Here is a 12,603-nt window from a genome sequence, read left to right as displayed (position 1 = left end):
GCTTCTCAACAGGAAATTTTTCAAGATTATTTAGTTTCTATGAAAACACACTTCCCTCACACACTAATCTGCCTCACCAGCAGTCACTTTACCGCACGCATACATGCACCTTGTAAATCCTGCACAGTGCAGTAAAAGCTGCTAAATAAGTTATATTTTGCATTGCATGATATTTTCATCCTCATACAGTATGTATACAGTTTCTTCCACTCCATCTACTCCATAATATGCTCAGAATGTATTCTTTTATTAGTGGGTCATTATTATTGCCCTTATTGCTCATAGTGTTTTTGTTTTATTGCCTACTTTATTATTTGCTCGATTGTGAAATGTAGTCTGCTCAGGGAAGTGAACAGAATAATAATTTTATTGTGTATCGCTACGCGTATGACAATAAAACTCTTGAATTTGCAAATATCTCTTTTTACTTTGGAAAACAATGGTGAATATTTTTTTTGTATTTTGTGACATCTTGTGGACAACCAAATAATCAAATTGTTAGTGGATTTTCTCCACTGTAAATTTAAAAAATAATAAAATAAATAATATATATTTTTTATAAAGGGATGGGAATTAAATGTTCTTAAAATCGGATTCATTGATTAATCAATGGAGTAATTGATGATAAAAATGACAATTAATTGCAGCCCTAATAATGTGCAATTATGGTCCTGATTTTCACTTGGAAGATGAAGTAGCCTGCAACTAACCATTATTATAAAATAGCTGATTGATCTGATTGAGTAATTGGATCCGTTTTGACACCTGTTTCAATTCTAAATACTTTGTTTCCTGTTTTGATTCCAAACACTTTGTTTCCTAACGTAGGCCTGCCTCCATTCCGAGGGCCACATGGATGACGGCTTGACTCTCCAGCGCTGTCAGCATGAAGAGTCTCAAGCTGCTCGCAACATCCGCAATACGACGTTCCTCTTCACCAAGTTCATCAAGTAAGATGATTCGAGAGGTTTTCTAGGAACTTAGTACAAGCTCAAAATCAAGATGAGATACAAAACTGCGCAGTTTATTTTGTATACTTGGATTTTTTTTTTTTTTTTCAAGGACGTTGGACAGCACCATGACAGGCGAGTCCATGGAAATGGCCGGCTACGTAGAGGAGGTGCTCCAGACGCTGAATGACCTGATCGAGTACTTCAAGCAGCCCGACTCGGAGCTGGAACACGAGGAGAAGCAATGTCTCCTGCGTTCGCTCATCAAACGTCAAGACCTCTTCAAAGAGGAGGTGAACGACAACGCGGGGACGCTCCACTTGACGCGTCATAAAACATTGATGCTTGACTGTGATGGCTGGGCCCCTCGTGGGTCGTAAATTTAAGTACACCCTTTCAGACGAGCAAAATGTGGCATACATTGGTCTAAAAACAGGGGGGGGGTCTAAAATATCCCAAATTTGGTGAAAACAAAACAAAAACAAATCAGTTTAAAATTTCAGTTTATAATTTACATCAATTAAATAACATGCTAAATACAAAAATATATCAAGGAAAAATGAAATTTTATTTACCTTTGAGTGACGATGACTTGAGCTAGCCATTATCCCTTGCGAGGGTAGCCTAGCCTAGCCTAGCCTAGCCTTCTTCAAATTTATCTGCAGCTTCGTTTCCATACTAATCATCTTCTCACTTCTTTTAACATCACTAGCAATCTTGGGACCCATGGCTAAACAACTACAGTTTAAATTAAGATCAATTACCTAAAAACGCCTGAAGAGGGAGGCAAAACAACATAAACACAGCCAACCCCACATGTCATGACAGTTGTTGATGCCTTAAAGCGGGAAAAATTGCTGCAAAGAGGGGACAAAAAAAATAGTTTTACACTTCGTAACGTGAAAAACCATGTAAGGTCCACTATATAAGCCGATTGAGCACTGTAGTATTAAATGTGACCATTAGGTGGCAATGTTTCCACCCGTATAACAAGTAAGCAACGGAAATCATTCTTTTGTATGATACCATCCATATTAAATCGACATAGAACACAATATTCTGTTGGCCTTAAAGAAAATGATCAATATTCTGGCCCTCAGGTTTCTTTTTCTGATGGCGCCGAAAGAGTTAAGAGAAACAATTTCCATGCGCACACAATAACGTCTCTCATTGCTACGTTTTTGGCTCCAATACAAAAATGGATTCAATTCCCCCCCAAATTAAAGCCAAGCGAAACATTCTCACAAATTTGATTATGGATTCATCATAGTTACGGCAGCGTTTCTCTTCCCAGGGCATGCTGGCCCTTCTGTCAAAATGCATCGACCGGATGAACCTGTACAACAGCGCCGCCCACTTTGGCGAGATGGCCGGGGAAGAGGCGGGGGCGGCCTGGAAGGACATCCTCAACCTCCTCTACGAGCTCCTGGGTAAGCCCACGCGAGTGATGGATCTCTCGGCGTCGTCAGCTGTCGACCCGGGCTAGATATGCATAATTCATCTTCCTCCGCCATCCTTTCCTTTTAACTTTTCACACGCTTGCCTCACCTCCGCGTCCTCCCTTCCTGGACAGAACGTCTGCATTGAGGTCACCATCCTCTCCGAGCATCCTCGCCCCCTCCTTATTAGCCAGTCTGCTGCGTTTTTGAGCAAATTATCGGCTGAATGCCAGCCGCCACAGGTGCTGACATTAGCCTTCTCTCGAGGGGTCTGTAATGAGTCATGAATGCTAACCGCGTAACCCTGAGAAGTTCTTTGGACAACTCTGTCTTAGCTAATTTGTTTTGCTGTCATAAACAGCTCCCCGTCCTCGGTTCTCCTTGACTGCCCTTGCGCTCGTCACCGCAACCTCAACGTCGATATGTGAATATATTGCAGCCCGCTGTTAAACTGACAATTATTGTGTGGGAACAATATTTAGTTTTATAGGGAAGACATTTTCAGTTTGTGTGACTTATTAAATCCATCAGACACATAAGGTCTGGGTTGTTTGACCACTGAAACCTTCGCACACTACTTTTATCAATCAGCAAGTCCAGAAGATAAATCTTGTAACATCAGCAGTTTGTTTTCTGGTTTGTCCATCCGAAAATTGTGCGTCCATAAACTTTAACAAAATAAAGGCATACAATGTTCTGCAAAGAAGTCACTGAAACAAAAATAAGTTATTGTTTCAATTGATTTACTCTTAATTCGAAAAGAAAAAGGAGCTCTCATATAAAAGATGACAGACTTATCGCTATGCAACAAAAATAAGATATTTAAAAACATCGACTTCTCCTTTGGGGGTGTCAAACTTTTAGCGTATTTTCGGACTTATTATAAACCAAACAAGGAATTGAATCATTTAAAAAAAACGTTTGTCACATTTTTATGCAGTGCTAAACTGGGACATGTCCTGGTTTTGAATAATGAGATAGAAATGAAACCAAAGATGAAAAAAAAAACAAAACAAAACAGATATGCTTCCTGAGGAGGGGTGAAGGTTGACTCAACTCTGCAGGCAGCCAATCAATGTGTTTTGGCTTAGAAATCCCCCTCAAAAACTAAAACAAGAGCTCATTATCAGTGACGGACAGCATCGAAAAGGTAAACCAGTCCCCCCACATGCTACTTTTGTATAAAAACAACAAAATAAAGGTAACAACAGCAAAATGTTGCTTCACGTTCCAAATAATTCGCTCTTAATTTGAGAAGAAATCTGTACTCTTGCTGTCCAACATCCAAAACCATAAAATCTATATGGTACCTGCAGAAACCTCGTTAATACTTCACAAGTGCCTTCATGCACCCCCATTTGAGAACCACTGTTCTACTATTTAAGAGTAAATGCAAAGAAGGAAGTCATTGATTCTTCAGTCAATTGTTGTATTGGCAAGGCGGATCTTGTGGGAATGTTCATATCTTGTTAAGATGCAAATGCATTCGCGGGATGTCTCGTGCCTCTCTCAAGTCATCACCAGACTGTGCAGTCTGTAACCTCAGAATCCACACAAACTTTTTCTCGCGCTGAATTTCAATTACACATTATTCACATTCATGCTCTGCACTGCTCCGCAGCAATTAGACATCCCATATTCCTGCCAAAACGCTGTTAAACTCTTTAGTAGAAATGATCTCTCCATGCCCTTGAATTGTAGTGCTGGGAAATTTGGTTTGTCAGGAACCATTCAGCTTTTAAATGTAGTCTATGAGACTGACCATTTTTTTTTTTTTTTTTAACTAGAAAATGCGTTTCTACTATTTTGCCTTTTATCTAGCTAGACAATCAAAATATTGGAAACAGACCAGCGTGACACAATGCGCGGCTATTTATGAGCACAATAAGGACCTAAAATGGTAATCTATTCCAAATACTTATTAGTATGCAGTTCTACTCTACTCCATATTACAATGATGCATTAAAAGTCCAAATACATATTTCTTTCATTCTTCTGTGCATTCAAACACATAATTGATCATTTTGCTGACTGACATTTTAAAGATATGCATTTTTTTTTTGTATTACTCAGCCGCACTAATACGTGGAAACAGAAACAACTGCACCCAATTTTCTCGGAACTTGGACTGGCTGGTCAGCAAACTGGAAAGACTTGAGTCATCATCGGGTACGAAAGCCTTGTTTGTTTAACTCATTCAGTGCCATAGATGAAAATTCTCGTCTTTTAAAATAGTGATAACAATAATGAATAAAAAAAATTCGAGTCGAATGTTTTTTGATGTAGGGTAGCTGACACCCTTGACTAACTAATGCTTACCTAATACAAGCCAATTGAGCACTGTAGTTCTAACTGTGACCGTTTGATGGCAGTGTTTTCACACTCATAACATAGCTATTATCTACATGCAATTCAAAGTAAGGAATTGAAGTCGATTTTTCATACGATACCGCCATATTTACATAGACATAGCACACAATATTCTGTTGGCCTCGAAAGGTGAGTGAAAATGCTAAAAATACTGGTTTCCTTTTCCAATCGCGGTTGGCACTGAAAAAGTTCAGATTATCTATGAAATACATACAGATTGTTATTTTTGTTTCATGATTATTATATATCATATTTTTCTTGTAATTTGTTACTAGATACACATGTATGCATCTCATCTTTTTAGGTATTCTGGAAGTTCTACACTGCGTCTTAATAGAAAGTCCAGAGGCTTTGAACATCATTCAGAGAGGACACATCAAATCGATCATCTCCTTGCTGTACAAACATGGACGCAACCACAAGGTATCAAACGACTATCTTATTTGCCCCTCAGGTTTAGAAGAGATGCAAGCTCACCCCGCAAAATTTGAAAGTAAATCCCTTTAATTCCCTTCGCGTTTGCTCGCTGCCTTGTGACAACAGCAAAACGAAACCCGGCACAAAGACAATCTGGCCAGAGAAACAATTTATCTGCCACTTTATTGAACAAGTCAAATCCAATAGTTCAAGGACACTCCAATAAGGATTAACTGCGGCCCTGTTGTTTTTATGGAAACTTTTTTCAGCTCGTCTAAAGTGCAGCAACTTTCTTCGGGACAAGAATAAGCTAACTCATTAATGGTCATTAATGGTCCGATTTAAATCTTTCAGTGATGAAATCAAGTTTATTTATGATCATTATTGTCTCGACTGTGTTTGTCTGACAGATTCTGGATGTCTTGTGCTCCCTTTGCGTATGCAACGGTGTTGCTGTGAGAGCCAATCAAAATCTGATATGTGACAACCTGCTACCAAAAAGGGACCTGCTTCTTCAGACCCGACTAGTCAATGATGTTCATAGGTATGTCTTCAAAATGGCTTCCATGGAAGAAAAAACTTAAAAAAAAACATGTAAAAAAAAGAAAAAAAACTTTAAAAACTTTGCGTGACAGTGAAACACGCAGGAAATGCTGTGAATAGGCAGACTTCAAAATAAACCTTTGCCACATAATATATGGGTAATATATGGATAATATATGCTCCATAAAGGCTAGCATGAGAGACGTAAATGACTGCACACTTTGATGCTGACAGCCTAAACCATTTGCCGTTCCTCCTGATCACATTTTAACAAACCATGTTGAATCAAATGTGCTTTTTCAGTCGCCAAATTTGTCTTATTGGCCAAACTTTATGAAGAGATACCTCTTTAAACATTTCATGCTAAAAAAGAATAAACGCATGTGCTATTCTTTGCCGACATCGTAGCGGATCGATATCAGTATCGGGTAGGCAGCAAGATCAGTATTGTATCGAAAGTGAAAATGTTGCATTAGACACCCAAACCAATTACAGATACTTGGTAATGCCTCTTTTTTTATTTGTTTGCAATTGCAATGAAAATGTGTTTTATTTGTGGTAAATTTTGTTCAAAAACACAAAATACAAGCATCTCTTGACCACAGCTTCATAAGTTTCACTTATCTTATTTTTTTGGACTATGAGGCACATTTTTACTCAATCACTGCCAGCTCATTTAAAATTGATCTTTGGGTCCTATAGCTGTCATTGGAGCCCAGTAAAAATTGATCTTTGATGTCTATAGTTGCCAATTGTAGTAAATGAGTCTTTTACTGTTCTCAATTATCGACAGCTGACTATGTACGGGATTGAAGTGATGTTAAATTAAGTTGGACTCATTTGCTGTACTGGTTTATTTCCTTTACCTCATTCAGGGCCAGTCCAGTACAAACTGCTATAATCGTCAATGGCACTGAATGAGTTAATGTGCAGTAATGCTCCTCATAACCCAGCGCACCATATAATTTGGTGCGCATTATATGTGGAAATTCCCCAAATGAGTCCTGTTTAATTGACACCAAATGATCTTGCGTACAGTGTAATCGGAAAAATATGTAAATCCTTTTTATCCTCATGTACTCAAATCCACCGAATGAAGTCTACTGTACTGAATGTATGTTTTGTTTTTTACTTCTAGCATGAGACCGAACATCTTTTTAGGTGTGGCCGAGGGCTCGGCTCAATACAAAAAGTGGTATTTCGAGCTGGTGATCGATCAGGTGGACCACTTCGTAACGGGGGAATCCACTCACCTGAGGGTGGGCTGGGCTAACACAAAAGGCTACGCCCCCTATCCTGGTGGAGGCGAAGGATGGGGAGGCAACGGCGTGGGCGACGATCTCTACTCTTACAGCTTTGACGGTCTTCACCTGTGGTCAGGTGGGACTCTTCACTACCACGGGCAGTTCCTACACCAGGCAAATGTGTGTATTTATTATTGTGCTAAATTTGATCATAAAAGCACAACCGGGCACTCTGAAAACAGTCGGGTTAAGAATAACCCGATTATGGGTCATAAAGGACCACTACTGTAGCTTCTATTCTATGTGCCTTATAATGCGGCGCAGCTTATGTGTGAAAACATTTTTAACAAAGGCCATTTATTGAAGGTGCCCCTCATAGTGCGGAGAATACGGTAATAGCAATTCGAAAAATTTCTTTTGTCGTTCAGGTCGCATCCCGCGGGCGGTGGCCTCTATCAACCAGCATCTACTGACCTCAGACGACGTGGTCAGCTGTTGTCTGGACTTGGGCTCTCCTAGCATGTCCTTCCGGATCAACGGTCAGCCTGTACAGGGCATGTTTGAAGACTTCAACACGGATGGCTTCTTCTTTCCCGCCATCAGCTTCTCTGCCGGTATCAAGTACGTTTCGCTGGAAAGTAACCAAAAAACGAAAAAGTGGGTGAAATCCGCTCCGCGCTTTGCCCTAATTACGTAATAGTGGACGTGAGTTAAGTGCTGTTTGCTCGACTCCCAAGCGGACGAAAATCCACAGTGCGTGACATTACGCAAGAAAATAGCAGACTACCCTGCAGTGTTATGTCACCTCCTGCTTCATCAGGGTGCGTTTCTTGTTGGGTGGCCGCCATGGAGATTTCAAGTTCCTGCCCCCCGCCGGTTACTCTCCGTGCTACGAGGCGCTGCTGCCAAAGGAGAAGATGTACGTGGAGCCCGTCAAGGAGTACAAGAGAGATCACGAAGGCGTTCGAGACCTGTTGGGAACGACCCGGTTTCTCTCCCAGGCTTCCTTCATCCCCGCTCCGGTTGACACCAGCCAGGTTGGAGGGCGTTCATGCTCTTCATTCTGTGATGGCTGAAAGTATTAACACATATTCCATGCATACCAGCAATACAATCGCAATACTCTATCTTTTAGGAGTATTCTTTGTTTTTTTCATTTTTCATTTATCTTGCCTCTACCTCCAAATTTTTCATCTGATTCTCTTCATTCAAATTTCAGTACATATAAAAATTCATGCAATCCTGGCTACCATTCTTTTCTTGATGAGAGCGATTCATTAAAAGAAATTCATTTAATTCTTCTTTGAAATTCAGCTTATTGAATTCACGACGGAAATGCATTTCTGTATTTAAAAAAAAACACACACAAAAATGTCACATTTTTCAATGGAATTTTCAGAATTTTTCAGTGAAATGGAATTCACATATTCACTATACAATGACAAAAGGTGTCCTGTCCTGTCTCATCCATTTACTAATTCACATCATTCCAATTTCAACATGCGCCTGAAATTCACCATTTTGCTCATAAAAAAAAAAAAAAATTCTCACAAAATTCTAACTTTCTCAACAAAAAAATCAATATAGATTCTCAGAGGCTTAACAGAGTCGGTTTCTATTTGAATATTAAATCATTGATGCATTCAATCCATCTCTGGGATTATTTTTGATGGGCTCAAATTCACACTTACTGAAAATTCATAAATTTCAACATTAAAATACCCATCAAAAATGTAAAATTAATAAATGAATTGTACTTCATCAAGAATCAATTGTTTTTATTGACATTCTTTAGGTTATTACACAGGGTCCTTTTATATATTTTGGATTTATTGTATTCAAGTGGAGTACATTTCTTAGTTTGAATTTTTGTATAACATTTTCCTTATTCCTTACCTACAGTTGCAGAAAATATTTCTTTCATTGGAAAGTATCACTTGATAAAGTCTCTTTTAAAATAAAATAAAAAACCCTACTGTCAAATATATGATCCCAATAGACAAAAAGCGACATTAATCATCACAAAAGTACTTTTATTACCTTGCCGAACCATCTGCTCCATTTCCCGCCTGTGCAGATTGTCCTCCCGCCTCACATGGACAACATCCGAGACAAGCTGGCAGAAAACATTCACGAACTGTGGGGGATGAACAAGATCGAGCTCGGATGGACTTTCGGCAAGGTACGCCTGCTGCGGACCGCAATATACCACGAACCGCTAAATCGCAGTACTGCGTTTGCGGCATTTGCAACATTTTACGGCGTATACCAATTACCGAATTAATTTTTTTCCAGGTTCGGGATGATAACAAAAGGCAGCACCCGTGTCTTGTCGATTTTACCAAGCTGCCTGAAACAGAAAGGAACTACAACCTGCAGATGTCCAGCGAAACACTTAAGTAAGGCCCCTTACTAAACTCTCTCATGACGACCTCTCATTAAATGTCGCATGAGAGCAGACGTAGGCGAGAATAAGAGCAATGCTTGTAATGGCTTGCATCTGCTGAGTAAATTCCAGTATTGATCTTTAAGAAACGCTTGCTGCTGAAGCCGACGCCAGCCGAGCGCTGGCTCCTCTCATACACACTAAAACTTTTGGCTCGGCTTCATAAAGTGACCTCGCCTTTCAGTGATCTCATAAAAATTGTCTGGTTCCTCCTTCTGGTCGATCGCCATGTCCAGAGCAATTTTCAGCGTATGGTTTTATAATGAGCCCAAGGGAGAAAATGGAGATGATAGATTAGTTGAAATTGGCAAAGGCCTAATAAGTATAATGGCTGTTGATTTAATGGTGGTCATTTTTATTCATTAGCTTTATCTGATGTACTTGATATTACCGTTTTCACAGGACTCTCATGGCTCTTGGATGTCATGTTGCTCAGGTCAATATTCATGCAGAGGATGATCTGAAGAAAATCAAACTTCCCAAAGAGTAAGTTAGTCTTTTTCACTTTTGTGTATTACCTTAATACAGTGCATCGCAATGTTTTATTTAATTTTTTGCAAAGGCTTCCAAGGAAAAATTAAACATTTCAAGCCCCTCTACTCGCTAAGCTTATTATCTGTGAAAAGAATTGTAAAACTAAGCTTAGTATTCCTAAAAAAAGTATACTTTTTTAACCTGAACAAAATAAAAAAGCCATTTAAGTCAACTTTCAGCAGATGTTTGTGTTTTACAGGGGTTTATACAGGTTATAGCTTATTCTGAATCTGAAAAAAAAATCACTTAAGGTACCTAATAAAAAGCATTTTTGACAAACTGTACCATGTGATGCTGAAAACAAATTAAATTGATTCGGAACATTAACCTGAAGAAAAAAATGATTATTTTTGTACACAAAATCTTGCACGTCCAGCTGCAATCACATAGAAATATCTGTCAATTTTACATGTTCCAATCATCTGCTGGAAATATCAGCTCCTCTGTGTTTTTTCCCATTGATTCCTTTATAATATCATAAAAAAATAAATCAAAAGAATTTCCATGATTTGCAACATAATGTCACAAGGGTTAATCTAACAAAATTTTAAAATTCCAATCAGTCGAGATTCAAATTCATAACCTCAGAACTCCGAGACGTACGCGCTAGTACCCATCATGCTGTCACCAGTATTGCAAAAAAAAAATACATTCAGTGTTTTAATGCTATTTTGCCTCCAGTTACATGATGTCCAACGGATATAAGCCTGCCCCTCTGGAGCTTTCCGATGTGAAGCTGACGGCAGGTCAGGAGGTTCTTGTTGATAAGCTTGCCGAGAACGCGCACAACGTGTGGGCCAAAGACAGAATTAAACAGGGATGGACCTATGGAATCCAGCAGGTAGGAAATCAATTTTCTCCCAAATTCTGCTGGCTGGAGGTTGACTCCATAGCGAATGAGTGGCCGACTTACTACGTGCTAATTGGTTGCTTGCGGCAGGATTTAAAGAGCAGACGTAATCCCCGCCTGGTGCCATATGCTTTACTGGATGAGCGCACTAAGAAATCTAATCGAGACAGTCTGAGGGAGGCCATTAGGACGATGGTGGGCTATGGATACGACATCGACCCTCCAGACCAGGAGGGTAAAAGACTTTGAGCGACTGTTTTATTTTGAAATGATACAGAAAACAGCAATGCACTTTCAGTGAATACACAAAAATTGCATGCAGTTTTTGAATAATTAAAAACAATATCCTGAGATCCAGCCCATTCATTTGTGTCCATTGTCATGGACATTTTTGTCTATAGTTTTTTTTTGACTCATTGGAGTTTCCCTACTAAGTCCTACTGTCCTCAATAGAGGACATTCTTGCATTTCCAATCATACCTCACGTGTTTGCTGCCTTGCTGAGACAAAATGGACACAAAAGATGAGACAAATGAATAGGGTCTCAATGCAGTCATTGACCGATTAATCGGCAGATAGATTGAACACACATGACTAGAATTATTGTCCTCATAACTTCATTAAGACGTGAATAATTGCCACCTATTTAAATGTATTGGGAATAAAATTACGCAATTATTCATTCTATTTTTTTTTAATTAATTTGAATTAATTGGAGCCAACTAACAGTATTCTTTGAATGACTTGTCCCAGCTGTCCACGTGACGGACAATCAGAGCATCGAGACCCTGCGATTCTTCCGCGTGGAGCAAACGTACGCGGTGAAAACAGGAAAGTGGTACTTTGAATTTGATGCCCTGAGCGGAGGCGATATGAGGGTTGGATGGGCGAGGCCCGGCTGCAGACCCGATGTGGAACTGGGGACAGACGACCAGGCTTTCGTCTTTGATGGTTACCGGGTAAACTACAAATTGAACAGTTTGGAGATAAATGGAGACATTTTCCAAATCTATTAAATTGATCTAAAAATATTTGAGTTGCTACTAATCATTTATCTAGCTACACCAGTGCTTCTCATATAGTGAGGCGGGCCCCCGTGATGTGATGCCAGGAGGGGCGCGGACCCCACTTGGTTAATTTTTTTTCTGTTTCAGACTAAGCTGTAACTCATACGAACACTGTAGAAAATAATTAAGAGCTGTTAAAAGTTGATTTTTATTGCTTTTATTGCTTTTTTTGTTACAGGTTTTTTTTTGCATACAGGTTTAGGGATACTTATACATTTATTATAAGGGATACTTATACATTATAGATGATCTTATTTGTAGTCAGCGCGTCAAGTGGGAGGACGTGAAAAGTTTTCGCTTTCCTGGAGGGCTTGGCAAAATATATTTGAGAAGCACTGAGCTACATGAAATGCTAGCACCACAAAATCACAGAGGGTAATATTAAATTTTACCATTACAATTTTTTGTAACAGAATAGCTTTTCAACTAAAAACAAAGCGTTGGCACATTTGCAAGTGATTATTTAATTAATATGTATAGAATATTCTTAGCGCCCCAAAAATTCAAAATGTAAAATTTCTAACGCAAAACGATGGACTTTCCTTCTCAAGGGTCAGCGCTTGCATGCCGGGAGCCGCTACTTTGGCCACCCGTGGAAAAAAGGAGATGTAGTGGGCTGCATGATCAACATGGAGGACAAATCGATTATTTTTACCCTGAACGGCGAGCTTCTGATCACCAACAAAGGCTCCGAGCTCTGTTTCGCCGACTTCGAGACGGAAGATGGTGAGCGGGGGCGCGAC

The 12,603-nt window shown here is 39.5% G+C and overlaps 1 protein-coding gene and 1 long non-coding RNA gene across 4 annotated transcripts in view; one reads left to right on the top strand and one right to left on the bottom strand.

Moving 5' to 3' along the window:
* Positions 1 to 12,603, top strand: part of ryr3 (ryanodine receptor 3) — a 77,219-nt gene that overhangs the window by 25,960 nt on the left and 38,656 nt on the right. The window contains exons 13-28 of the mRNA XM_088403467.1: positions 829 to 950; positions 1,063 to 1,243; positions 2,245 to 2,380; positions 4,463 to 4,558; positions 5,064 to 5,182; positions 5,587 to 5,720; positions 6,858 to 7,099; positions 7,392 to 7,584; positions 7,784 to 8,000; positions 9,041 to 9,145; positions 9,259 to 9,362; positions 9,812 to 9,895; positions 10,625 to 10,784; positions 10,884 to 11,028; positions 11,547 to 11,752; positions 12,412 to 12,586. Of these exons, the coding sequence (XP_088259593.1) occupies positions 829 to 950; positions 1,063 to 1,243; positions 2,245 to 2,380; positions 4,463 to 4,558; positions 5,064 to 5,182; positions 5,587 to 5,720; positions 6,858 to 7,099; positions 7,392 to 7,584; positions 7,784 to 8,000; positions 9,041 to 9,145; positions 9,259 to 9,362; positions 9,812 to 9,895; positions 10,625 to 10,784; positions 10,884 to 11,028; positions 11,547 to 11,752; positions 12,412 to 12,586 (2,419 nt within the window). The remainder of the gene's footprint in view (positions 1 to 828; positions 951 to 1,062; positions 1,244 to 2,244; positions 2,381 to 4,462; positions 4,559 to 5,063; positions 5,183 to 5,586; positions 5,721 to 6,857; positions 7,100 to 7,391; positions 7,585 to 7,783; positions 8,001 to 9,040; positions 9,146 to 9,258; positions 9,363 to 9,811; positions 9,896 to 10,624; positions 10,785 to 10,883; positions 11,029 to 11,546; positions 11,753 to 12,411; positions 12,587 to 12,603) is intronic.
* LOC148407152 (uncharacterized) lies at positions 6,327 to 9,334 on the bottom strand. 3 transcript variants are annotated; one of them, XR_015863819.1, is made up of 5 exons: positions 9,004 to 9,334; positions 7,935 to 8,035; positions 7,751 to 7,862; positions 7,438 to 7,594; positions 6,327 to 7,128 (listed from the first exon to the last, which is right to left on the bottom strand). It is a non-coding gene; the product is annotated as an uncharacterized LOC148407152 (long non-coding RNA). The 3 variants fall into 3 exon arrangements; XR_015863817.1 differs by having other exon boundaries at positions 7,751 to 7,865; positions 7,935 to 8,026; XR_015863818.1 differs by having other exon boundaries at positions 7,935 to 8,026.

The sequence above is a fragment of the Hippichthys cyanospilos genome, chromosome 20, assembly GCF_059441005.1.
Source record: "Hippichthys cyanospilos isolate Australia breed blue-spotted pipefish chromosome 20, RoL_Hcya_1.0, whole genome shotgun sequence".
NCBI classification, from domain to species: Eukaryota; Metazoa; Chordata; class Actinopteri; order Syngnathiformes; family Syngnathidae; genus Hippichthys; species Hippichthys cyanospilos.
Note: the sequence above shows the minus strand (reverse complement) of the source record. Positions and strands in the feature narration are given on the sequence as shown.